Source organism: Hoplias malabaricus, chromosome 15 (assembly GCF_029633855.1).
Source record: "Hoplias malabaricus isolate fHopMal1 chromosome 15, fHopMal1.hap1, whole genome shotgun sequence".
Lineage (NCBI taxonomy): Eukaryota > Metazoa > Chordata > Actinopteri > Characiformes > Erythrinidae > Hoplias > Hoplias malabaricus.
In genome coordinates this window covers 1,824,932-1,850,339 of record NC_089814.1, presented here as the reverse complement: position 1 = coordinate 1,850,339, position 25,408 = coordinate 1,824,932, and the positions used below count along the sequence as shown (strand labels likewise).

Below are 25,408 nucleotides of genomic sequence, written 5' to 3'. Positions count from 1 at the left end.
CAATCTCTCAACCTCACCCTCTCAATCTCTCAACCTCACCCTCTCAATCTCTCAACCTCACCCTCTCAATCTCTCAACCTCACCCTCTCAATCTCTCAACCTCACCCTCTCATTCTCTCAACCTCACCCTCTCATAATCTCTCAACCTCACCCTCTCATAATCTCTCAACCTCACCCTCTCATAATCTCTCAACCTCACCCTCTCATAATCTCTCAACCTCACCCTCTCATCTCTCAACCTCACCCTCTCATAATCTCTCAACCTCACCCTCTCATAATCTCTCAACCTCACCCTCTCAATCTCTCAACCTCACCCTCTCAATCTCTCAACCTCACCCTCTCAATCTCTCAACCTCACCCTCTCATAATCTCTCAACCTCACCCTCTCATAATCTCTCAACCTCAAATACTCCCAACCTCACAATCACATTATATCCCAATCTCTAATTCAGTCTCTCAATCTCATCCTCTCATAATCTCTCAACCTCATCCTCTCATAATCTCTCAACCTCACCCTCATAATCTCTCAACCTCACCCTCTCAATCTCCCAAATGCACCCTCTCAATCTCTCAACCTCACCATTTCATAACCTCAGCCTTACCATCTTAATCTCTTAACTTTACCCTCTCATAATCTCTCAACCTCACCCTCTCATTATTTTTTCACCCTCACCCTTTCATGATCACTCAACCTCACCCTCTCATAATCTCTCAACTTTACCCTCTCATAATTTCTCACCCTCACCCTCTCATAATCACTCAACCTTGGTTAATCACAATCTCACAGTTTCACCATCTCATAATTTTAAATGATTTCATTATTTCAATTTCAAATTTTGTTTTAAATTGTTACGTTTAAAATCACAAAGTTCCAAATTCACTTAAATTCACTTTCAGAATTTCAAAGTCTCACAGATATGGGGTGTGGTGAAGATAAGACAAGAGGAAATACAGATCACAGGGAGGGAAAATAGAGAGATCCAACAGTAACAGAGTATCAGGGGCATTTCCTGATTCAGTGCTGGATTAAGTGACACATTTTACTAACTAACTAACTAACACACACACCTACCTACATCCACACCCCCCACACACACACACACCTACACCCATACCCAAACCCACATCTACACCCAAACAGCCACACACACACACAAACACACACCTACAGCCACACACACACACACAAACACACACCCACACAAACACACACCCACACACCCACACACAAATAACTCCCCACACACACACACTAACCCCCCCACCACATACAGTAATAACTTGCCCAACACACACACTAAATACTCCCCCGCACACACACTAATAACTCCCCACACACACACAGTAATAACTCCCCCCACACACACACACACTAATAACTCCCCCACCACATACAGTAATAACTTCCCCCACACACCCACTAATTACTCCCCCGCACACTCACACACTAACAACCCCCCCCACACACACTATTAACTCCCACACACACACACACACACACACTAGTACCTCCATACACACACACACTAGTAACTCCCCCCACACACACAAACACACTAATAACTCCCCCCCACACACACACACTAATAACTCCCCCCCACACACAAACACACTAATAACTCCACCCACACAAACACGTACTAATAACTCCCCCCACATACACACATACTCCCACCCACACACACACACACACACACACACACACTAATAACCCCCCCTTTCACACACACTAATAACACTCCACACACAGTGTGTGTGTGGGTTGTTAGTGTGTGGGTATGGGGGGAGTTATTATTGTGTGTTTGGACAGTGTGTGGGGTGTTATTAGTGTGTGAGAAAGGGGGGGTTATTAGTGTGTGTATGTGGGGGGAGTTATTATTGTGTGTGTGGACTAACTCCCCACACACCCTTCACCAACATCCACACACTAACAACCCACACTCTACTGATCCCCTACCTCAAACATTATAAATATCAATGTAAAAGCTTATTCATTATTGTGCCTTGTTACTTTACAACACTTAATGAATATCTCATTCTGTGTATTCAATAATATTTGACCTTTTTTTCTTCTCAAATTGATCGATTTAATTAGCTTTATAATAATTATTATTATTATTGATTTTATCTATTCATTGTATGTTTATACTTTTATTTTAATGTTTATTTGCTTAAATTATAAGTAATTAATTATTGTTTTTAAAAATGTATGTTTAATTTTGTTTCTGTGCTTTGGCGACATTGTTACTGAAACAGCCACACACCAATAGAGCCAAGCTGAACTGAAAGTGTGTGAGTGTGAGAGAGAGAGAGAGAGATGTGAGGGAGGGTAGATGGATTTTTTTTTTCTGTTTGAGGATCATAACGTTAATAGAGGAACAAGTTGTAAAACCTCTAATCTCCACAGCAACCCCCCCCCCCCACCCCTCAGTGTCAAAAACAACCAGCCGACAGCGTCCTGTGTCACTGATGAAGGACTAGAGGACGACCGACACACACTGTGCAGCGACAGATGAGCTACTGTCTCTGACTCTACATCTACAAGGTGGACCAACGAGGGAGGAGTGTCTCACAAAGTGGACAGAGAGTGGACTGCTGGTTTAAAAACTCCAGCAGCACTGCTGTGTCTGATCCACTCTACACCAACACTAATGCCATATTTAGGATTAGTGTTAGGATAAGGATTAAAGGAAAGGTTAAAGTTTGCTTTAGGATTAAAGTTACAGTTAAGTTTAGGTTAAAGGATAATAATAATTGAATTAAGTAAATGAAATGAAATAAAAATGGTTTATTAAAGTTTGGTGTAAGTAAGTGATTCTCTATGTTCAGATTTGAGATCTGAAACAGTAGAAAATGTGTGTGTGTGTGTGTGTGTGTGTGTGGGTTAACTGTCCAGAGGTGTGTTTATGAGGCAGCTTTACTCATAAAAACATTTTTTATAACACACTCATCCCTTAGAAATCCTCCATAATCTGAATAAATACTGCAGCTGTAATAGAACCATAAACAGAGCCTGGTTCTATAAGAGAACACTGAAATTCAAATGTTCTCTAGACACAACAATAAAATCTTTAACACTCACTGCTAACATTCCTCCTTGAAACAAAATGCACACACTGGCCCAAGAAAACACCAAGATTAAACCAGTCAGAAATGACAAATAACTGTAAACAATGTCTCTTTAGAAGACATCGAACTGCATTTTTGCTGTTGCAGATCACCCAAATACTGACACACACCAGCTACAGCCTTTTACTGCAGTTACAGCCCTGAAATACACCCACCAGCTACATAATTTACTCCTACATACAGTTAGAGCACTGAAATAGACACACCAGCTACAGCCATTTACTCCTACATACAGTTACAGCACTGAAATACTGACACACACCAGTTACAGCCGTTTACTCCTACATACAGTTACAGCACTGAAATATTGACACACAGCAGGTACAGCTGTTTTACTCAATTGTTAATAAGCATTTAAAAAAATGTTCTGCTGGACCTAAGCCAAGGATATAGTTATATATTTATAATAAATATATTATATAAATATTAATATATATGAATACAATTTCTTTAATATTAAGATAACACCTTTTTAAATTAAATAATTAACTTTCATACTAAACTAAATTATTAACAAAACTGTATATGCATAATCCCTTGAATGTATGTATTCATTATTATTTAATGTATAAAGAATGTTTATTCTTAATTAAATGGATGAAGAGTCATTTTTACATAAAATGAATGTTTTAACAAGTGTTTCACTTGTCCGTTTGTCTGTTTGCCTTTGGTCTTTGTCACCTGTTTGTTGAATGATTGACTAAAGTAAAGTAATAAAGCAGTGGGTTGTGCAGCTGAAGTTGTAAACCTTTTATCTCCTTCATTTTAACCTTGACATCATTTGCATATGATGCTTCGTTAATGTTCCTCTGACCCAGAAACATGGGTAAGACCCTTGCAAAACCTCATCTCCAGTTTTGTTGCTTTCGTGATTATTATTAAATAATTTATTTGATATAATGAAACATTTACAAAATATCACGCACTTTTTTCAGATCTAATTTGTATAATTTGCTATTCATCAAAACAGGAACATTTTACATTTGGAAAAATATTTAACAACAAGTATAGTTAGTTTTAAATACTTTTTCATTTATTTCTTAGGTTTATAAAGTAGAAATATTCCTAAAAAATACTACAATTTGATTAATGTTGAGATACATCTGTTTAAATATTATTCTACACATTGTCTTTGTTTTTTGCAAGAAGAATACAATCTTGTATTTTGCACATTATTTGAAACATTGCTTTGTAGGGTGTGTAAAACAATCCACAACACTTGAAATATGAGGATTAAAATGAATAATAATTTTACTCCTATGAACAGTAACACTGCTGCATAAACTTAAAAAACAATGTTACAATTTGATATTTGAAATATTTTCAATCACACACTAAATTAAGTAACAAAACATATATTTACTTGTCCCTGTCAGAAGATTTTTGCATTGTGGTCTCTTTATTGATTTATAATTTTGTAATTAAACTTTCATTAAACACTTAGGATTTTAAGTATGTATTTTTCACAGGTTACATTCTGGAGAATCAAGGATACGATAATTTCTTAACTGTTATTTCAAGCAAAAAGAGGATTTCCATTTCTTTTTTAAAAATGCGATGTATATATTTGTAATTTAATTTATTAATTAATTTATTTATTACTAATTAAGTTGACTCTCACATTTACAGATATGAATCATAAAAATCTCTTTTTTTATTTATTACATCTTTAATAAATTTAGACAACCAGTTACTACTTTAAATGTATATTTTAATGTATTGTTTGGTAAATTATTACAAAAATATTACTTATTTTATGTCTCAAATGTTATGAATAAAATAATGCAAACAGAAATCTAGTTTCAAACTGAATTTTTCTCAACCTGAAAAATGTCACATGAACAATAAACATACAGCACTTCTTTAAATGTCTTTCTGCAAATGTTTTATTTAGGATCAAACACAGAACTTTTTACACACACACACATACACATATATATATATATATATATTTTTTTTTTTTTTTTTTTTACTTTTTATGCATTTTTTTATGTTTTTGTGCATATTCTGAATAGTACAATTTAATGAGACCATTTAATTTATGGGACCTGAACAAAAGTTATGGCACATTGTATGTGTTACATTTTATAATGAAATGTTCTGCATTAAAACAAAAAGCAGGAGAAGGTTTTTGACAATTTTTCTATTAATCTGTTTTGATGAAACATTCACAAAAATGAAAATACAATTTTATTCTGAACTTCAGGATAATTTGAACTGAAAAAAAAATCTTAGATTAACTTGTGTTACACTAATACATCTAAAAAAATACATAATGCGTGCACACACACAAAGGTTTTACTCTGCATCGGACTGTTATAAAATCCCTTTACGGACAGGTTTATTTTGTCATCAGCTCAAACGGGAAAAAAGAAAATTACTCTTTTTTTCCCCCCATTTCCATCACTTTATATATTTACAAATAATTAAAAAATGTATAGCATCACAGTACGTACACATCATCAAAATTTGGAGACTGGGAGGACAGTGAAGATGATGGATTATTTTGCAGAACCCTGTAAACATCTGCAGAAGATTTATTATTATTATATTATTATATTATTATTATTGTAAATTAATTCCTGAATACATTTAAAATAAACTGGTCATCCAGTATTAAGTCATTACAACAACAACAACATCATCACATAATTTACCACAAGTTGCATTGTAGATAGTTGAATTGTGATTCGAGTTAGTGTTACAATGTGTTTAATAAAGTGCAATTCTATGAAGCTAAATCACTTAAATATATGAATTTGAATACTTTAATGATATTTAATCTAAATATTTCACTTTACAAGTTCTAAAGTGTGATATAATATGCAGACCAATTTAATATGGATTACCATAATTTGGATCCTCCATTGTTGTTGTTCTAGATAGTTGAGGTGAGTTTCTCTGTTCTGTAACCCCACGCATATCAAGATAAATATTCTCCTCCACAGCTGTAACAAGAGTTTATTGATTATGTGATTAAAGAGCAGGTGATTGTTGATCTATTGTTTATTCTTCTGAGTTGAGCAGTAACTGTAATTCTGACCTGGGCTGTTGTTTTTGCTGAAGGTTCTGATAAAGATCATGGTTCCAATCCAAATGCTGATCACCAGGAACAGAACTGAGGAGGCAGCAGTAGGGAAGTAATCTAGAAAAAAATCAAATATCTAGAACTGTTATATATTATCTTTACAGTGACATCCAGTTCCTATATCTATATCAAAATAATACACAATAATACACATGCTTTAAACAAAATCATAGAACATTTTAACCTATGGGTTTGATCCACTGAAATCTATACTGTGTAAATGTTTGATTGATGTGGAACCATGTTTTTTGAGAATGTGTAAATATCGTGTTACATTAAAGAACATAAAGAACTGAGTTAGAACTTTAAGAGGAAATACAACTGTGACATATTTGAGATCTGGCCTTAACCTTGTTTTCTCTGGTTTTATTGTGACTTTGTTTATTTTATGTATTTAGATGTCATAGGAGGAACTGAACTTTGCTGAATGTTGTTAAACCATACACTAACTCCTGTTGAGAATAAACAGTGTCCCCTGCTGTTCTCCAAATGCATTTCACAAAACACTTGACTGTCAGATTAAAATCATCTCTTGGTTAGGATTTAATCTCATTTAATAGTCTCATTTATTCCTGTAGCTTTAGTGCAACACAGCCACTTCACCCTGAAGCTAAAATTATTCATTCTTTTAACTTTAAAAAAAAAAAAAAAAATCGAAAGACTGGCGCCCCCTCCAGGGTGTATTCCTGCCTTCCGCCCAATGATTCCAGGTAGGCTCTGGACTGACCGCGACCCTGAACTGGATAAGGGTTACAGATAATGAACGAATTAATGAATTTTATGTTTATATATTATGTTATGTTATCTTTATATTTTATTTTTTCTTGTTTTATGTTTTTATTTCTTTTGTACAGCACTTCGGTTAACTTGTCGTCTTAAACGTGCTATATAAATAAAACCTACTTACTTACAGTGCATTTCCCCAAGTAATCTGTGCTCTCCTTATCCACAAACACTGACTAGACCTTTCAACGGTTTCTGATGACTCCTTCACAGCTGCCCATAGTTTCCAGGTCCTGATGCCGAACTGCACAAGCAGTTATGCAGCAGACTTGGCTACAAATCCCCTAACACCTATCTCCACCGGTCTTACATGTGCCTGCCACCTGCATTCCCTCACCTCAGCCGCCAAGTCCGCATTCTTCAGCTTCTTCCTTTTGAATGCTTCATCTACCGCATCCTGAAATGGAACTGTTTACTTGATGAAGTTTACTATCCCTTTACTTTCAGAGTACTAGGGTTGTCCCCACCATTTTCAGGGCTTCAGAACTTTGGTAATATAATTTGCTGATTATTTGTATACTCAGTGTGTGTGTGTGTTATGAGGGGTGTTTGTCGTTCAGAAAATCTGCGGTTTTTGAAAACCCAGAGTCTGTGCTGCTATTCCCGCTAACTCGCTCCCTAACTCACAAATAAATGGTGCAGCTAAGGGCACAGAATACACAAATTAACCAGAGCTTTGTGGAGGTGGTCTGGTCTAATTTGAGGTGTGAAGCTGACAAAATGAACTGTAACTTCGCCACACTTCATTGCAAGTAGGTTGTTGTAGGGGGGTTGGACTCTTTTGGGCTTTATTTAGGACATTTATGTTGATGAGGCCTACCCAATACCTACGCAATGAACTAATATCTGAACAGCTGAATATCCGGGGTTAGCCCTACAGAATATGGCACCATGTCTAGCTTCAGGGTAGTTAATACAATGCATTCTGGGCCTGCAGTTTTTTACCTACATCCACATATCCAGTTTCGTGCTTCATCCCATCTACTAATATTTACAGTCTCTCAAACGCATTCCCCTTCACACACAAACCTAACCACTTTATTACTACCACCACTCGTCCATGCATTTACCTCTGGACTGTATTGTACAGCATATAGTACCTTCAGTAATTAAAGGTAATAACCAGTAATGAATTAATTGATTGAAGTGTTTGAGTAGCAGAATTCAAGACTGTTTCCAGAGTGATTAATTAGAGTAATTATTTAAATTAAATTTACCCCTGCAGTGAGAAGCCGCTGCTCTTACAAAGCTGACGTTATTAAATGCCTCACAGACCAGATCGCCAGGAGGTTCTCCATCAAACTGGAGAAGAACCATGGGTTCCCCTGATGTTTCCGGGGGTTCCACTTTCCATTCAGTGCCTTTAAACTTCCACATGAACCGAACATTGTCTCCGCTCTCCACGGCACACTTTACGGTGATATTCTGGTGTCCGGAACAGGAACGCCAAACCCGGAGAACTGACACAGGTTCTGCAGGACAGAACCCACACACTGAAATAACTGCTGATTATAACAACTACAATCTTAATTATAAAAGTGTGGAAGAGTAAGAAATAGACAGAACCAATACAGGAGAACAAATAGAAGAGAAAAACATCCATACCCACAAAGGTGAGTTTCCACTGTTGGTGTGTGAAACGTTTTCCTTGTATGTCAAAAATTTCCAGGTGGTAATTTCCCGAGTCTGATTTGGACCCATGGTTAATCTGCAGTGTTCCGTTTGGTAAAAGACTGTACTTATTTTTATATTGTTGATTGCCCATGACTGCTTTCAGAAGAATGTCATTCCACTTCCATCTCACATCAGGTCTCTCAGAAACTGGTATGATCCTGTTTGGTTCCAGGAGAACCACTGTTCCCACTTGGAGTACTAGCTGTACAATGTCTTCGCCTGAAACTGAAAAAACAAAGTGTTTTAATAAAGTGCTAACATATTCATTCATTTTATTTTTTTCCCCAAATGAAATGTTTTAGATTCTGAATAAAAATGTTCTACATGCTGCTGAACAAGGTGTTGTGGAACCATGTTTAGTGCCCTATTTTAAAATGTATTAAACATTGTTATTTCAGAAAGATAAAATGTCATTGTTTCAGGGTTCTCCTCTTTGATTAAGGAACAGTGAAGAACCTGTATTTAGGGGAAAGGAACAGAACATAGTTTTTTACATTATTTACAATGTATTTCATAGAGAACCATTTACAGTAGGTTATCCTTCATAACATCATTCCACTCTGTAAAGTAATATTTTCATTGTTCTATTTTTTCTTAGTTCTCTTAGAAGAAAAGGGTTCTAGATCATTAGTTTAGGGTTTACTTCGGTTTTCAAAATGACTACATTATAAAAAAAAATAATTATTATTAATAATAATTACCTAAAAAGAAGAAAATAATAATAACAAATAAAATATAAATTAATAGACATGACAGTCAAAACAAAACAAATACAAACCAAAAAGGTATAGACTGAAGCATTAGCTTATTGTGCCTACCCTTTATACTTGGCTAATTAATATTCATTTTACTTCTGTATTTAGACAATACAAAACAATCATGGAAAGAAAACATTCCATTTTTTCACAATAATAATTCCATGTTTTTTATAAGTGCTTACTACCTTTTTCTTTTTTTTTTTTTTTTTTTTTTTTACTTTTTTTTTTAAACTTGCCAAAGTGAGCTACACAATTTTAGTTCCTTATTCCACAAATGAACCCCCTTAATGGATATACATCTATTTTTTTTATTTGTCCTTGCTCTTGTTTTTGTAAACATACCTGTTCCTCTCATTTCATATTTGCTCTCTTTAATTTAAAAAAATTTCTGAACACAGTTGGGATGTAACTTGTATTGTGCTTTGTACATTATTTGTGCAGTATTACAATGAACTATATCATTGAATTTTAAAGCCTGTAAATTATTAACTAGTTTGTTGTTGGTTCATAATAGTCCTTTCGATTCTTATAGCTTTTTTTGTAGCATGGTAATTGGTTTAGTTATGGTTTTATATTTGTTTCCCCATACCTCCACACAGTAGGTCATGTATGGAACTATGAAAGAACAGTACAGTATATAAAGTGATTTCACATTCAGAATATTTTTAATTTGATATAATACTGCAATTATTTTAGAGATTTTTGTTTTTACATAATTTATATGTGGTTTTCAACCTAATGTATGATCAATTATCACACCCAGAAATTTGTTTTCATACACTCTTTCTATTTTCACATTATTGATCATAAGTTCTTCATAAGACTTAATTTATTTGTCTAGTTCAGAGTATTATAAACTTTGTTTTATTTAAATTCAGTGATAACTTGTTAATATCAAACCATTTCTTTAATACTTCCAATTCCCTTTCCACTGCATTCAGAAGCTGCATTTCTAGACTGTTCTATACTTTGGCAAAACTGTTTTTTGACATTTACAGCAGGTTTTGCAACACAGAAGAGAACAGTTAACCAGATGGAGAACTTCTTGGATTTCAATTATCTGTCTATTTATCTATCTATCTATCTACTCGGGTTTGACACTTCATGGTTCTGTATCCTGAAGAAAGCTGTACCATTTTTGATTCCATTAAGTAACATTTATGACAATAAATCTTAGAGAAATCTGCATTCATTGTGTTCTTAGGTTTTTGGGATTCCATACAGAGTCTTTGCTTTGAATAAAGGACCACAGGAGAACCTTAAAAATGAAAAATCTAATAAAACAAACAGCATTCTTTACAGATAAAAAACAGAAGCACTTCACAGATGAAACAAATGGACTGGTTCTCTGAGTGTTCTCGAACTACAGCCTTTAATAAAGAATTCTAGCAGAACCCAGTTCCAGAGGTTTTTAGGTTCTTACCATGGTGTAAACATAGCAGGAGGAACAGGATCCACAAAGTCATGCTCTCAGCTTGTCTCTGTGAGAGACAGATGCCTGCAAAACAGCACACCAACTTATACACACCCAACACCCCCCGCAATATTCCCCCAACCACGCACAAACAGAAATATAGCACCACAAATAGCACAGGGTCCACAGACACCAACAACACTCTCACACATTCACAGTTTACAAACAGTTCTCCAGGGTTCCTCTGACTGCAAGAACAGGCTCTACTCTTCTGAGCGGATTTAGTGCAACATTGCTGTGAGGATGGTGTTCATCCTCATAATTAAAGAGTGTGTACACATCTCTGTAGACACTTAGCATTTAGCATGTTAACTTTAGGATCATGTGTAGCTGCTCCAGATCACTGTGTGTGTTTCTATAGAGATTTCACTACCTCAGCATTAGGACTTTGCTTGTTTCTCAAAACTAAGAACACAAAGAATGGACTTGTGTTCTCTAAAAGAACATTCTTCTGAAGAAGTGACCTTGCAAGAAGTTTGTGATTCCATAGTGAATGACAGGAGATCCGATTCATCCGTGCTGGTGAGGCCTACCTCCATTTTTGAAAAACAGCTTCATTGTCATGCCAGTCCAGTAGGGGGCCAGAATACCTTGTAAAGGGAGACATCAAAACACCATAAACCATGAGGAAAAAACAGGTTTAATCGCAAATTTCTCTATGCACTATGCAAGTCCTGAAATGACTGAATCTAGCTCTTACCAATGCTTTTTATATTTCTAATACATCATTTATATTTATTATTATGTTGGAATCTGAAATCTAGAGAACGCTTTCAAAAACCTTAGTTTAGAGTGACCCACAACACTGTGTGGACGATATATTTGTGAAAAATATATCTGCATTCATCTAGACAGGGCTTCACTGATCAAGAAACCAAATCATGATCCGTGTGAGCTGTGAAGTATAAACCAGTTACACATTTTTATGTCAAAGATTTTAGAGGAAGCCATGTTGCAACAATTAAATCAGTTGTTCTTATGAATCAAAGATCTGGAAATTTCCAGTTAGTGTGGGGCCACTTTAGTGTTATATTTAATGGGTACCAAGGCAACATGAATGTTGGAAGATTGCACCTTGTATAAATAATCAGCTTCACACAAACATAATAAGGTCCACAAGTGAGCCATTGTCATACAATAAATACAGTGCATTGTCATGTTTATAGTGGATTTTATCAAAACATTAAGATGAGACTTGGATCATTAGAGCGAGAGTTTACAGTGAACAGAGCTCTGCTGCTGCACTCTCACAGACTCATATGCCACATGCTGCTAAAAACCACCTCAGATCAGCACTGCTGACCACAAACCGACCACTCACTACTATCTACACTCTACTCCACATCAGCTCACAGCTCATACACAGATCTGTTCTTCAGTCACATCCGTCCAGCTTAATATAGACAGAGAAACAAGAGCACAGGTTTGTCTTATCAGAGACACAACCTTCACACTGCTGAACATTTACACAACATTCACAAAACTAAACATTTACACAACCTTCACACATCTGAACATTTACACAACCATCACACAACTGAGCATTTACACAACCTTCACACAACTGAAAGTTTATAGCTTTAAAAATACAAACAATCCTTAGTTTAAACCAGCAGTTTACACAGTTACAGCAAAAATAACTTCACTGGCGTGCAACACAAACACACACAGCAGTCTGGGTCACACACCCACACCCACACCTTACTAAATAATTGAAGGAGACCCTCCACTGCTCTGTGTAAAACGATCATAAAGTTTAAAAGTTTCCAGTTTCATTGTTGTGTACACCTTTGTCCCATTGCTGCAGCTTAGCTTTAGTGCACCTCTTTTTTTTATTCTCTTATTCAGGCAAGGACAAAGACAGGATCAATCTGAATGCATCCAACATCATCATCCCCTCCCATTGCACTTAATACCACACCATTTACCCAAACAACTCAGGACCTCAACATTATAAGAAATCAGGGAATATGACCTGGTTCTGGACTCATTGCTAGTTCCGTCCTCACGTACACTGTAATAGATCTCCCTCATCATACTGTTTAAACCCTGATCTACTATTACTGAGACATGGGTGATTGTCCGGGGCATGAAAAGTGGCACATCAATAAACCTCACTCACCTAAAAAATACAATAATTTTTCTAACACAGTGCAGCTTTAGCCTACAAAGATAAATATACAAATAAAACAAAAATAAAGACAAACATAAAGACAGAATTAAGAAAGAGAGATTTAGTGTCTGGAATCATCTCATAATGTTTATGGTTTCAGTTGGGTATTTGTTCTTCACAGTTGTCCATTCAAACCTCTGTGTAAATGGCTGAGTCCTAAATCTCATGCCAGTCTTGTTTTGTTTCTCTGTTTTTAAGCTTCACCTCAGTGTAAACAGATGTATGCTGTCTATAAATAAACATAATCATTTTAAATAATCATTTTGGGTTTTTTTTTCCTTTTCTAATCCACACTTTTATGATCTCACTGTTCTCTGAGCAGAGGAGAAAATGAAATTTTATCACTTTAAAGATAAAATGAAGTGAAACTCACTGGGTTTGTCTCTCACTGTGATCCTTAGACAACAAACAGCAACGGAAAGAGTGACCAGACCTGCCAACGCTCGTTTTTGTATCAGCCTTTATTCCAACAGCTTGGTTGGTGTCATTTAGAGCTGCACTATACAATCTACCTAAACTTTTCACTGGTCTCTCCAGTACTGTAGGCAGCATTTCTCTTTCCATCACAACATTTTCCTGGACAAGTTTCCCTTTGACAGTCAGCAGACTTCTAGACTTGCTCAGTTTCACTTTCAGCCTAGCCAATCTTAGATTATCATTTAACTTCCCCAGCAACCATCGTAGTCACCAGGGTTGTCATGTCGTCCATGTAAGACCTGATTGGGGGGAGTGAGTACCATCATGCAACCTCTCCCTGCTTACAACCCACTTAGAGGCCCTGATTACTACCTCCATCGCCATTGTAAATGCTAATGGTGAAATCATACATCCAGCCATTTCTAACCGCTGCCATGATTTAAAAAACTAAAAGTACTAAAGCAAAACTGAATGTCCTCAAAATATGCTCCAACAAGCCTAGTAACCTTATCTGGCACCTGGAAAATATAAAGGCTTTCCACATAAGCTTATGTGGCACTGAGCCAAATGCATTTGCTAAACCTAGGAAAATAACATGTAGATCTCTACCCTCTTTCTTTGCTGTCTGAATCTGATGACAGATCATGCTGCTATGTGCCAAACATCCTGCAAAGCCAGAAACCCCTGCCTTTTGTACTGACGTATCAATTAATTGTTTGCTTTTAAATAAGCAGCAAGTCTCAGCATTATCACACTAAAGAAAATCTTACGAATAAGAATTTTAAGAATACTTATGGGCAGAAACTGTTTTATACCCACAGCATTTTCTCTTTAGGGATAAGGATACCATCTTTTCTTCTCGACTCTTTTGGAATGATCCCTTTCTTCCAAACTATGACCATCAACCTCCACAAAACCTTCAAAACCTCAGGTGCATACTTGTACACTCCATACGGCACACCATTAGGCCCTGGAGCAGAACTTGCCTTTGCATGATGCACCACATCTTGAACCTCACTCCATTTTGGTGGGCTAACCTCCATTTGCCACTTTATTTCACTTAGTGGTGGATTATCTTGTCATTGAAATATACATGTCATGAATAGACGTGTCATGATTATACACGTTATTGAAATGCTCCTCCAATTCCCACTTTCCAACTTTTAAACTCTGATTTCTCCTTACCAAATAAGGTCTTCACAAAATTAAAAAGATTCCTAAAGTACGCTGCCCTAGCGAGCCAGTTCTTTAGATTTGAGGGCTCTTGAGTCCAGATATGCAGCCAATCTTAGTCTCTCATTGCTGTTGCCAAATTGTATAATATCTGTTTTATCTTTATTCAGCTGCAGAAAGTTATGTCTCATCCAGTTAGTGATGAGTACAAGGCACTTGCTTAATGAGTCAGGACCAGAGTCATTTGGGGATAGGGCCATGTAAATCTGAGTATCATCTGCATAGCTGTGATAGGAACATAGTCCTGTAGAATCTGGCCAAGAGGAAGCATATATAAATTAATACTATTGACCATAAGATTCTTATAGATAGACTCACAAACTGGGCTCTCAGGAACAGTCCTGAAGTGGTTCATTTCTTACCTCGAAGGCAGGACCTACTTTGTTGAAATAGAAAATAATATTTCAGAGAACATGCCAATGACCTGTGGTGTCCCCCAGGGTTCTCTTCTTGGTCCACTTTTATTTAAAGGCAGCACTAAGGTCAAGAAGTAATAGAAGAGATACCTTTCCAGTCTCCTTATTTAAGAGAACGTCATCAATTACCTTGATTAGAGCAGTCTCTGTGCTGCGATTAGACCAGAACCCGGACTGGAATTTGTCTAGGCTTCTGTTTATGGACAAAAAACTAGTGATTTGCCTGAAAACTACTTTCTCAATGATATTTGCCAATGAATAGTAAATTAGAAAGTGGTCTGTAGTTACTTATCTGAGATGATTCTAAATTTTACATTTTTAGAAGAGGCTTTACAACTGCTGTTTTACAATGTGGAGTATGTCTGGTGCTATAGTGTGAAATGCACTCTTTAAAAGTTTGGTTGGTAGTGTGTCAAGACTGCAAGTGGATGGTTTGAGATGACTACTGAACTTTACTTTCAGATTTTAACGAAGGAGTTATGAAAACTCCCTTTACAAATCTGACATTCTCTGTAGAAGTCCGTAACAATTCTGACAGCACATGTGTTGAACAAAATGAGGCATTTAACAAGTTTCTTCTACTGTAGCCTGTTGAAACTGTCCTGGTTCCTAGAGCAATCCCACTACTTTAAAATGTATCAAAATCAGAAAATATCTAGTTTTGGCTTAGTAGTGCTGCTGACTTTTGTATATTTAAAAGCTCAGATACTCTATCACAAAAAACATGTAGGTTTTGAAAAAAATGAAAGAAGATAGCAGAGCTAAGCAGCAAAGTGTCTGAATGGCAAGGAAGCAGTACCTCAATGCCCTCTCTTTACTCTTCCCCTACATGCCTCCACTGCTTCCTAAGAGCCCTTAATTCCTGTATTAGTTCATCTATATCTACTTGCCGTCTTGACTTCACAATATCTTGTCCCGTTTGCTTTTTCTGCAGCATAGCAAACCTTGCCATACCATATTAATAAATAACTTTACCTGAAGTATTCAATTTCTTCTCTAAAAGCTAATATACCTCTCAAATCATTTATATATTTCCACCCTACATTTTCTACTGCGGCTGGCCATTTTAATTTTATTTTCTGCCCAATCCTTCACACTCCTCAGCCTCCCCGGGAAGGTCTATGCGGGGGTACTGAAGAAGAAAGTCCCACTGATAGTTGAACCTCAGATCCAGGAGGAACAATGCGGATTCCGCCCTGGTCGTGGAACACAGGACCAGCTCTTTACCCTCGCTAGGATCCTGGAGGGTGCATGGGAGTTTGCTCAACCAGTCTACATGTGTTTTGTGGATCTGGAGAAGGCATTCGACCGTGTCCTTCGGGGTATTCTGTGGGGTGCTCTTTGCTACAAGCTATCCATTCCCTGTACAAACAGAGCAGGAGTCTGGTTCGTATGGCTGGCAGTAAGTCCGACTGGTTTCCACCCGTTGCCACTGGTTCTGTTCACAATTTTTATGGACAGAATTTCTTGGCATGGCCAAGTGGTGGAGGTTGTCCGGTTTGGTGGTCTCAGGATTCCATGTCTGCTTTTTGCAGATGATGTGGTCTTGTTGGCTTCATCGAGCTGGGACCTCCAGCTTTTGCTGGACCAGTTTGCAGCCGAGTGTGAAGCGGTAGGGATGAGGATCAGCACCTCCAAGTCCGAGTCCATGGTACTCAGTCGGAAAAGGGTGGAGTGATCTCTCCAGGTTGGAAGTGAGATCCTGCCTCAAGTAGAGGAGTTTAAATACCTTGGGGTCTTGTTCACGAGTGAGGGAAAGATGGAGCATGAGATTGACAGGCGGATCGGTGCAGCGTCAGCAGTAATGCGGGCTCTGTACTGGTCCGTTGTGGTGAAGAGAGAGCTGAGCAGAAAAGCAAAGCTCTCGATTTACCATTCGATCTATGTCCCAACCCTCACCTATGGTCACAAGCTTTGGGTAGTGACCGAAAGAACGAGAGCGCGAGAAGCGGCTGAAATGAGTTTTCTCCACAGGATGTCTGGACTCTCCCTTAGAGACAGGGTTAGGAGCTCGGACATCTGGGAGAGACTCGGAGTGGAGCCGCTGCTCCTCCACGTCGAGAGGAGCCAGTTGAAGTAGTTTGGACATCTGGTTCGGATGCCTCCTGAACGCCTTCCTAGTGAGGTGTTCCGGGCATGTCCAATGGGGAGGAGGCCCCGGGGCAGACCAAGAACACGCTGGAGAGACTACATGTCTCGACTGGCCTGGGAACGCCTCGGTATACCCCCGGAGGAGCTGGAGGCGGTGGCTGGGGAGAGGGAGGTCTGGGTTTCTTTGCTCCGACTGCTTCCCCCGTGACCCGGACCCGGATAAGCGGTGGATAATGGATGGATGGATGGATCAGCAGAAAGGAAACTGAAAAGTGTGGGTAAAGTTATTTACAAATATGGAATGGCAAATTTTAATACATTGCAGACAAAGCAAAGGGAACAAGAAAGAGAGAAGTCAACATGGCAAGTAGAAATAGAACCAATTCAGAAGTTAAGGGCTCTTAGAAAGCAGTGGAGGCAAGGGTGTTATGGCAGCTTCCTTTAGGAGAAATCTAGGAGTTTAAAAGTTGGAAAGAGGGAATTACAGTGCCCTCCATAATTATTGGCACCCCTGGTTAAGAAGTGTTTTTTGGCTTCTAATCAATTCTTTTTTTTTTTTTTAATAATATAGGACAAAAATGCAAAAAATAAATCTAAGCTTTAAATCAAGTGCCTTTATTTGGTGGGGGAAAAAAAAAAAAAAAAAAAAAAAAAAAAAAAAAAAATCACACATTAAAAAATCTTTTGAATTAAATCATAGGCGCCACAATTATTGCCACCCATGGTGTTAGTAATTTGTCCAACCCCCTTTTGCCAACAAGACAGCACTTACTCTTCTCCTATACCTCTTCAAGATGGGAGAATACAGAAAGAGGGATCTTAGACCATTCCTCTTTGCACAACCTCTCTAAATCGTCCAGAGTCATGGGTATTCTATACACTCTCCTCTTCAGCTCACCCCACAAGTTTTCTATAGGGTTGAGGTCTGGGGACTGAGATGGCCATGAGAGGAGCTTGACTGTGTGCCTTGTGAACCATTATTGAGTAGATTTGGCCACATGTTTAGGGTCATTATCTTGCTGAAAGACCCAGTGACAACCTATCTTCAGCTTTCGGGCAGCGGCAACCAGATTCTGATTTAAAATGTCCATGATCTCATGTATGCTTACAAGGTTCCCAGGTCTTTTGGAGGACAAACGGGCCCACAGCATCAGTGATCCTCCCCCATACTTAAGGTGTTTAACCACTTCAGGGTTTGTTGCCAAAAAGCTCTATCTTGGTCTCATCTGACCAAAGCACACTGTCCCAGTTAAAATCCCATGTCTCTGTTGATCCGTAGCAAGGGAGTAAGCTTAGCACTGTCTTTGTTTTTGTCTTCCTGCACAGGTTAGTTAGTGTACCTAAACTAGTTAATGTAGGGTTTGTTTGTTGTTTTGGCCTTGTTTTTTGTTGCGGTCTGACCTAGACCAGGTTGTAACATAATTGGGGGCTCGTCCCTTTTGTTTTCTTTATTCTGGCTGGTGTTATTATTTTTTTTTTTTTGGGTGGGCGGAAGGTAGTAGTTGACAAGGCTAGATTTGACTTAGTCACATTTGCACTTGAGCTTACCTTAGAAAGTTTTGATTTATGTCAAAGAGAAGACCTGCTTTTTTTTTATTAGTGTTTCCCGTTCTGCTCCAAAATATCAAATAAAGTGTTTATTGGAGATTGAGCTCATTAGTAAAGGGATCTTACCTGAAAGGGAAACTTCCCTGGGTGTTGATTCAAGTGCTGTTCTGGTTGCGGAAGCGACGGAGGTTGCAGACATCCCAGACACTCAGCCGTGCATAGGTCCCAGCAGTTCCCTGTCTCCTGGATTAGTTCCCCGCCTGGCTGTCCGGCTGAAGGAGTTGGAGCTGGAAATTAAAATTCAAGAGCGTGAAGCAGAATGTCTCCGTCTGCCAGCGTTACAGAATTGTGCCTATCGGGAATTGACAAAGTTAAGTTTGGCGGGCATCAGGCCTGTCCCCCTCCCTGAAGTCAGAGCTCACTCTGGCAGTCAGGCAGCTGTTGCTCCCCCGGTACCCATGCCCCACTCTTCAGTACACTCTCCAGCATGCTCTACATCCGTGGGTAACTCAGAACACTTTGATGTCACTCGACAAATCAGTCTTGTGCCCGCATTTAGGGAGAATGAAGTAGATGCTTATTTCACTATTTTTGAGCATATTGCTACCACGCTTAGTTGGCCCAAGGACCTATGGTCCTTGTTGTTACAATGTAAATTAGTGGGGAAGGCCCAAGAAGTTTGTTCTACCTTCTCATTAGAACAGAGTTTGGATTATGATGTTGTTAAAAGAGCTTATGAGCTGGTCCCCGAGGCTTATCGACAGAATTTTAGGTCTGTAATGAAAACCCCCAGCCAGACGTTCATTGAATTTGCCCGAGAGAAGACGAGAGAAGAAGTTTTATTTGAGAAATGGTGTACAGCTAGCACGTTATTACCTTTGGACAAATCTTCTAAGAACTAATCATCTTAGAAGATTTTAAAAATAATCTTCCTGAGAAAACAGTGCTTTACCTTAACGAGCAGAAAGTGAATAGATTGTCTGATGCTGCTACGTTAGCAGACAAGTTTGTATTGACACATAAGACTGTTTTTACTTTGCCATCTAAACATAATGTGTTTTCTATTCACATTGCCCCAAGAACACCTGTTGACGACACTATATCCACTGCATCGGTCCCTGCTGATACTCCTGAGTGTTTTTACTATCATGAACAAGGCTACCTTATTGCTGCATGCCCAGCGCTCCAGCGTAAAGGTTCTCACTCTGGTTCGCCTGTAAAAAAAATAAGTTAGTGCCATAAGCACGTTCCCTCATAAACACATGATGAGTCTTATATTTCGGTCTCCTCTGCCATCGAGCCTGTATTCAAGCTACACTGGTGCAGCTCAGTTGTAGCTTGTTATTTATTCTGGACAGCATTCTGCCATTTACTAAGGAGTCCTATTGTGGCAGTGATGTTTTGGTGCAAGGGATTGAACTTGGAGTACTTAGGTTTTCCTTGCATTTAGTTCTTTTGAATGCAGAAAACTTTGAACGTATTGTAAAGGTTGCCATTCATTCTAAGCTGCCTGTTGATGGTGTTTCATTTATTTTGGGTAACGACCTCGCTGGTGGAGAAATATACATGCTACCGGAGGTAGTTAATGATCCAGTGGAGGATGACGCGCTCTTTGCTCTTTTCCCCGCTTGTGTTTTGACTCATGCTCAGGCTCGTAAATTTTCTGATATTAATTTATCAGAAACCTTTATGTGTAATGTGGACCCTGATGTTTGTTCCAAGTCTGCTGATGACATTCTTCCACCATCTGATTGTGCTCACACAAATTCTGTTTCCCTTATAACAGGGTATTCAGATCCGATAACTCGAACTGCACTAATCACCACTCAAAAAGCTGACTATACTCTAGATAAATGTTTTAGAACAGTCACAGACCAAACATGCAGCTTAAATGGTACAATAATCTGTATTTTATTGAGGAAGGTGTATTGATGAGGTCCTGGGTTCCCTCTAGTTCCTACGGTGAATGTGATGAGGTTTACCAGATCGTAGTTCCCCATCCTTACCAGTCACACGTTTTATCATTAGCTCATGACCACCCCCTTGCTGGCCATCTAGGGACTAGGAAAACATTGCAGCGTATTTTAAAACATTTCTATTGGCCTTCCATTAGATCAGATGTCACATATTATTGCCGGTCTTGTCATACCTGTCAGGTTGTCGGAAAACCAAACCAGGAGATTCCGGTCACCCCCCTCTGCCCTATACCTGCTTTAGGAGAGCCGTTTGAAAAATTGATTGTGGATTGTGTTGGTCCATTGCCAAAATCTCGCTTGGGAAATTGTTACCTTCTGGCACTTGTGTGCTGCTACTCGGTTCCCTGAGGCCATTCCATTACGCACCTTGAAATCATGATCTGTAATCAAAATATTGATTAAATTTTGCTCCACCCTTGGCTTGCCAAAACATTCAGTCTAACCAGGGTACTAACTTTATGCCTAAACTTATTTCTCAGGTTGTGCAAGAATTAAATATTAAACATGTCGTGTCTAGTGCGTACCACCCTGAGTTGTAGGGTGCTCTCGTACGTTTTCATCAAACCTTTAAAAATATGCTGAGAACATACTGCTTGCTCCTGTTTGCTATCCGCAACACAGTACAGAAGTCTACTGGGTTCAGCCCGAATGCCTTGCTTTTTGGACGTTCAGTTTGTGGTTCGCTCAAACTTTTATATGAGCAGTGTTTACCCTGTGCTCAATTACCAAACTCAGGCTTTACAACAAATCTCGGAAAAACTCTCATATTTACCATTGACCACTCAAAGGTGGTAGTGTGGACACAAACCTATTCGACAGCATCCTTATCGCGTAAACCCATACAAGCGTTCTGTACTGAACAAAGAAACAGAATATTTGCTTGAAAATGGATTAGTGGTTCCCAGCAGCAGCCCATGATGCTCCCCTTGCCTTCTTGTTCCAAAGTAATATAATACATACAGGTTTTGCACTAAGTTTCATAAGGTTAATGCCGTCACCACCCCAGATTCATTCCCACTTCCACGGATGGAAGACTGCATAGATCGTATTGGCATTGCCAAATTCGTTTGTAAACTCGACCTCTTAAAAGGATACTGGCAAGTTACCCTTACCCCACGTGCCTCAGACACTTCTGCTTTTGCTACCCCTAACAAGTTTTTGCAGTATACCATTGTGGTGGACAAAATAAGTACAAGTGTTAAGAATTGAAATCTAACAGAGCATTTGCAATCAGAAAGTAGTTTATTAACCTTAAGGTGGTCAACACACAATAGCGCAGAGCACTATGTGAATGTGGACAAAAGATGTTTTCACAGAGAGTTTATGAAGGTAGTTTATACTTCATAGGCATAAGATAATCACTCCAAGTTTCTGCAAGCTTAGTTTCCTTAGAGACACCCCAGTTTGATATACAAGATGAGGGACAGAATGTTTTGTTCTGATAAAGCACTGACCTCGAACTGACCTGGAATACACTTAGTTTCTGAGTTCTGTTGATGATTAGAAATGAGCATACAGACTAAACAAGCAGACAGGGTTTTTCAACAGAGACATATACAAATTTCCATTACAACCGTTATGGCTTTCAGCTACGGAATGCACCAGCAACATTCCAGCGTCTTATGAATATAGTTTTGGGTGTCGTGCCTAATTGTGAATGCTACCTAATGATGTGGTTCTACTTTCTGATACTTGGGGGCAACATGTGAAGCTGCTGGAAGTTGTGTTTATAAGATTACAACATGCCTCTCTTGTGTTAAACTTGGAGAAATGTGAATTTGGAAAAAGTGTGATCACATACCTTGGAAAAACTGTTGGAAATGGTACTGTCCACCCCCTTGATGCGAAAGTTCAAGCCATCAGATCCTTTCCTACACAACAGTCAAAACGGGAGCTGAAACGTTTTCTGGGTATGGCTGGTTATTATCACTTTCTGTAAAATATTTTCAAACGTGGTTTTGCCACTCACCACTCTCCTTAGGAATGCTGTACCCTTTGTTTGGTCTCCTGTGTGTCAGTCTGCATTTGAGTCAGTGAAGGCTTTGCTGAGTAATTCCCCTGTTCTTGCTACACCTGACTTCAATAAGCCCCTTAAATTAGAGGTAGACGCAAGTGATGCTGGAGCCAGTGCGGTTCTCATTCAGGAGGACACACGTGGTGTTGAACATCCAATTTGTTATGTTTCAAAGAAGTTTGTCAAGCACCAATTAACATACAGTACCATAGAAAAGGAAGCCCTTGCTCTCCTTCTCGCCTTGCAGCATTTTTAAGTGTACCTCAGTCGCAGTTCCAAACCCATCACTGTATACACTGATCATAGCCCACTTGTGTTATTGCAGCGCATGTGTAATGCTAATCAACATTTAATGTGCTGGTCTCTAATCAGTCAAGTTTTAACCTTATTCACAGAAAGGGTTCTGAAAATATTGTAGTCGATGCTCTATCAAGGTGTTAGTAGTTTATTTATTTATTATTGTTGTTTTTGTATCTTCATTGTGAACCAGTTGTTATCCGTTTCACTCTTGTGGGAGGGGGTGTGATGGGCATGGATGTTTCTCTATGTTGTGTCTCTATCCTGTCCTATCCATATATTCTAGGATCCAGTCCTAGGTTCCTGACTGCTCATGCCAGAATCTGTGTTCATGGTTTGGCTTCAACCATCCACTATAAAAGAGATGTTTACATTACACATGCCAGGAAAATTTCCTCACTAGACTCGTTGTCTTTTGTGCAGTTGTACTCGGTTCTTGTTTTGACTTGTTGTGATCTGTTTTTGTATATATTTGTAAATTAGTACCGGTTGTAGGGAGTGACTGCCGTTTTTGTTTAGGGTACTGGGGTTTGTCTCTGTTTAACTGTAGCAAGGGAGTAAGGTTAGCACTGTGTCTTTGTTTTTGTCGTCCTGCACAGGTTAGTTAGTGTACCTAAACTAGTTAGTGTGGGGTTTGTTTATTGTTTTGGCCTGGGTGACTCCTGAAGTCAATTTTCTGGTTCACTAAATTGTAAAAATTACCTACAATACAATTCACAAAAACTGTCCTAGTTGTAGTATCTGTTTTGCAAACATCACACTGTCAATTAATTGTCCTCATTTCATTTTGTGTTGCAGTCTGACCTAGACCAAGTCATAAAATGATGATTGCTCTGACTGTAGATAAGGGCATCTGCAAGTGAGTGCCTATTTTACTTTTACTTACTTGAATAGTGTGTTCTCTTGTCTTTCTCAGGTTTGAGTGAGTAAGAGAAATAGGCCTCTGTGTAATGCCATATTTCCCATAAAGTACCATATTCAATTCAAAATACTTTTCACTTACAAAGCTCTCAATAACCTTGCTCCTTCATACCTGTCTGCACTTCTCCATCCTTACAAACCCATGCATACACCCAGGTCTTCTTCAGCCGGGCTGCTCACTGTCCCTCCTTCCAACCTTCACAGTGTCAGGGTCGCGGGGTGGACTGACAGAGGCAGACGCACTTGCTAAAACACAGTGACTTTATTAACAAAACAGAGATAGACAGATGCGAGCAAAAACAAAATGAGGAACAGCAGAAACAGACAGACTTGGGACCTAACAATGCTGGATATGGAGCGAGGAACAGACAGGACAAAACGAGTAATGGGATAAATCAACAGACAGACTAGAGAGTAAAAAAAGACAGGGGAAATGAATGTCCGACAAGAGCAAGTGAGACAAGGGAACTTAAATACACAAAACAGACAAGGGACACCTGGAACAGATAACAAGGGGGCAGGATTACAAATAACACTGATGAGGAAGAGGAACAAAGGCAGGATTAGGGTGGAGACATGAACAATAACAAACACAGCCCTGTGCAAGAGCACATGGCGGAGAACAGACAAGACAGGGCCAGGGTATGACACTGTTTTGTATGTCTTTGAATGTGTTCTATGTATTAACTATTATAAGCGTCTGAGTTCTTGAAAATCGCTACATAAACAGTGTTACATCCCACCCTCTATTTTGTATGGTTGCATCTAGGGGTATCAAGGGATGGGTATAACAAGGAGTGTGTGATGCAGTGTGAAAGTGAGGGAAACATACAATATAGTGCTCTTTTCAACTTTTATCTGAAGCAAAATGTCCAGTGTACAATAAAGCAGCATTCCTAGAGTGACTTGGTGTAAAATATACAACATGTAAATGCAAATGTAGTTATAGAAGTGTAAAGTAGAAGACAAACAATCCAATCAACCAGTACTGGGTGGACTGTGGATGGTGCCAAAGAAAAGAAACAAAACAACTCCCCTAACAAATAAAACTAACCTACACCAAAAATACAGATGTGGCACCCACCCCTTACCTAGTGTAATATACAGGTTTGATCCTAACATGGAAGTGTATAGGCGCCTGTACTTGCCTGTCCACACCAGCAGTGGTGGTAGAGATTTTTAACAAAGCAATCAACAGTTTTCAAAATGGCTATATTGAAGCTAGGCTAAAGCTAAGCTAGTAGCAGCATAACTAGGCCTCAAGCTCTAGCTAAAGAATGTAATAAGGTAACCTCAACAGCAACAATAACTAAATGTTAAGCTAGGCTAAAGCCATGCTAGTAACAGCAAAACTAAGCTTCAAGCACTAGCTAGAGAAAGTAATGAAATAACCTTAACAGCAAAAACAACTAAAAG

General features: G+C 38.6%; 1 protein-coding gene across 2 annotated transcripts; it reads right to left on the bottom strand.

The window, feature by feature from the left end:
• Positions 1 to 5,413: 5,413 nt before the first annotated feature.
• LOC136668983 (uncharacterized) lies at positions 5,414 to 22,668 on the bottom strand. Of its 2 annotated transcripts, XM_066646762.1 has the most exons (9): positions 22,562 to 22,668; positions 18,911 to 19,071; positions 11,440 to 11,496; positions 10,856 to 10,930; positions 8,606 to 8,899; positions 8,218 to 8,472; positions 6,173 to 6,274; positions 5,979 to 6,077; positions 5,414 to 5,655 (listed from the first exon to the last, which is right to left on the bottom strand). In XM_066646762.1, exons 2-9 carry the CDS (start codon positions 18,981 to 18,983, stop codon positions 5,573 to 5,575), a joined length of 1,038 nt encoding a protein of 345 aa, XP_066502859.1. In that variant the 5' UTR covers positions 18,984 to 19,071; positions 22,562 to 22,668; the 3' UTR covers positions 5,414 to 5,572. The 2 variants fall into 2 exon arrangements, with proteins under 2 accessions (XP_066502859.1, XP_066502860.1); XM_066646763.1 differs by lacking the exons at positions 18,911 to 19,071; positions 22,562 to 22,668 and having other exon boundaries at positions 11,371 to 11,446.
• Positions 22,669 to 25,408: the final 2,740 nt, after the last annotated feature.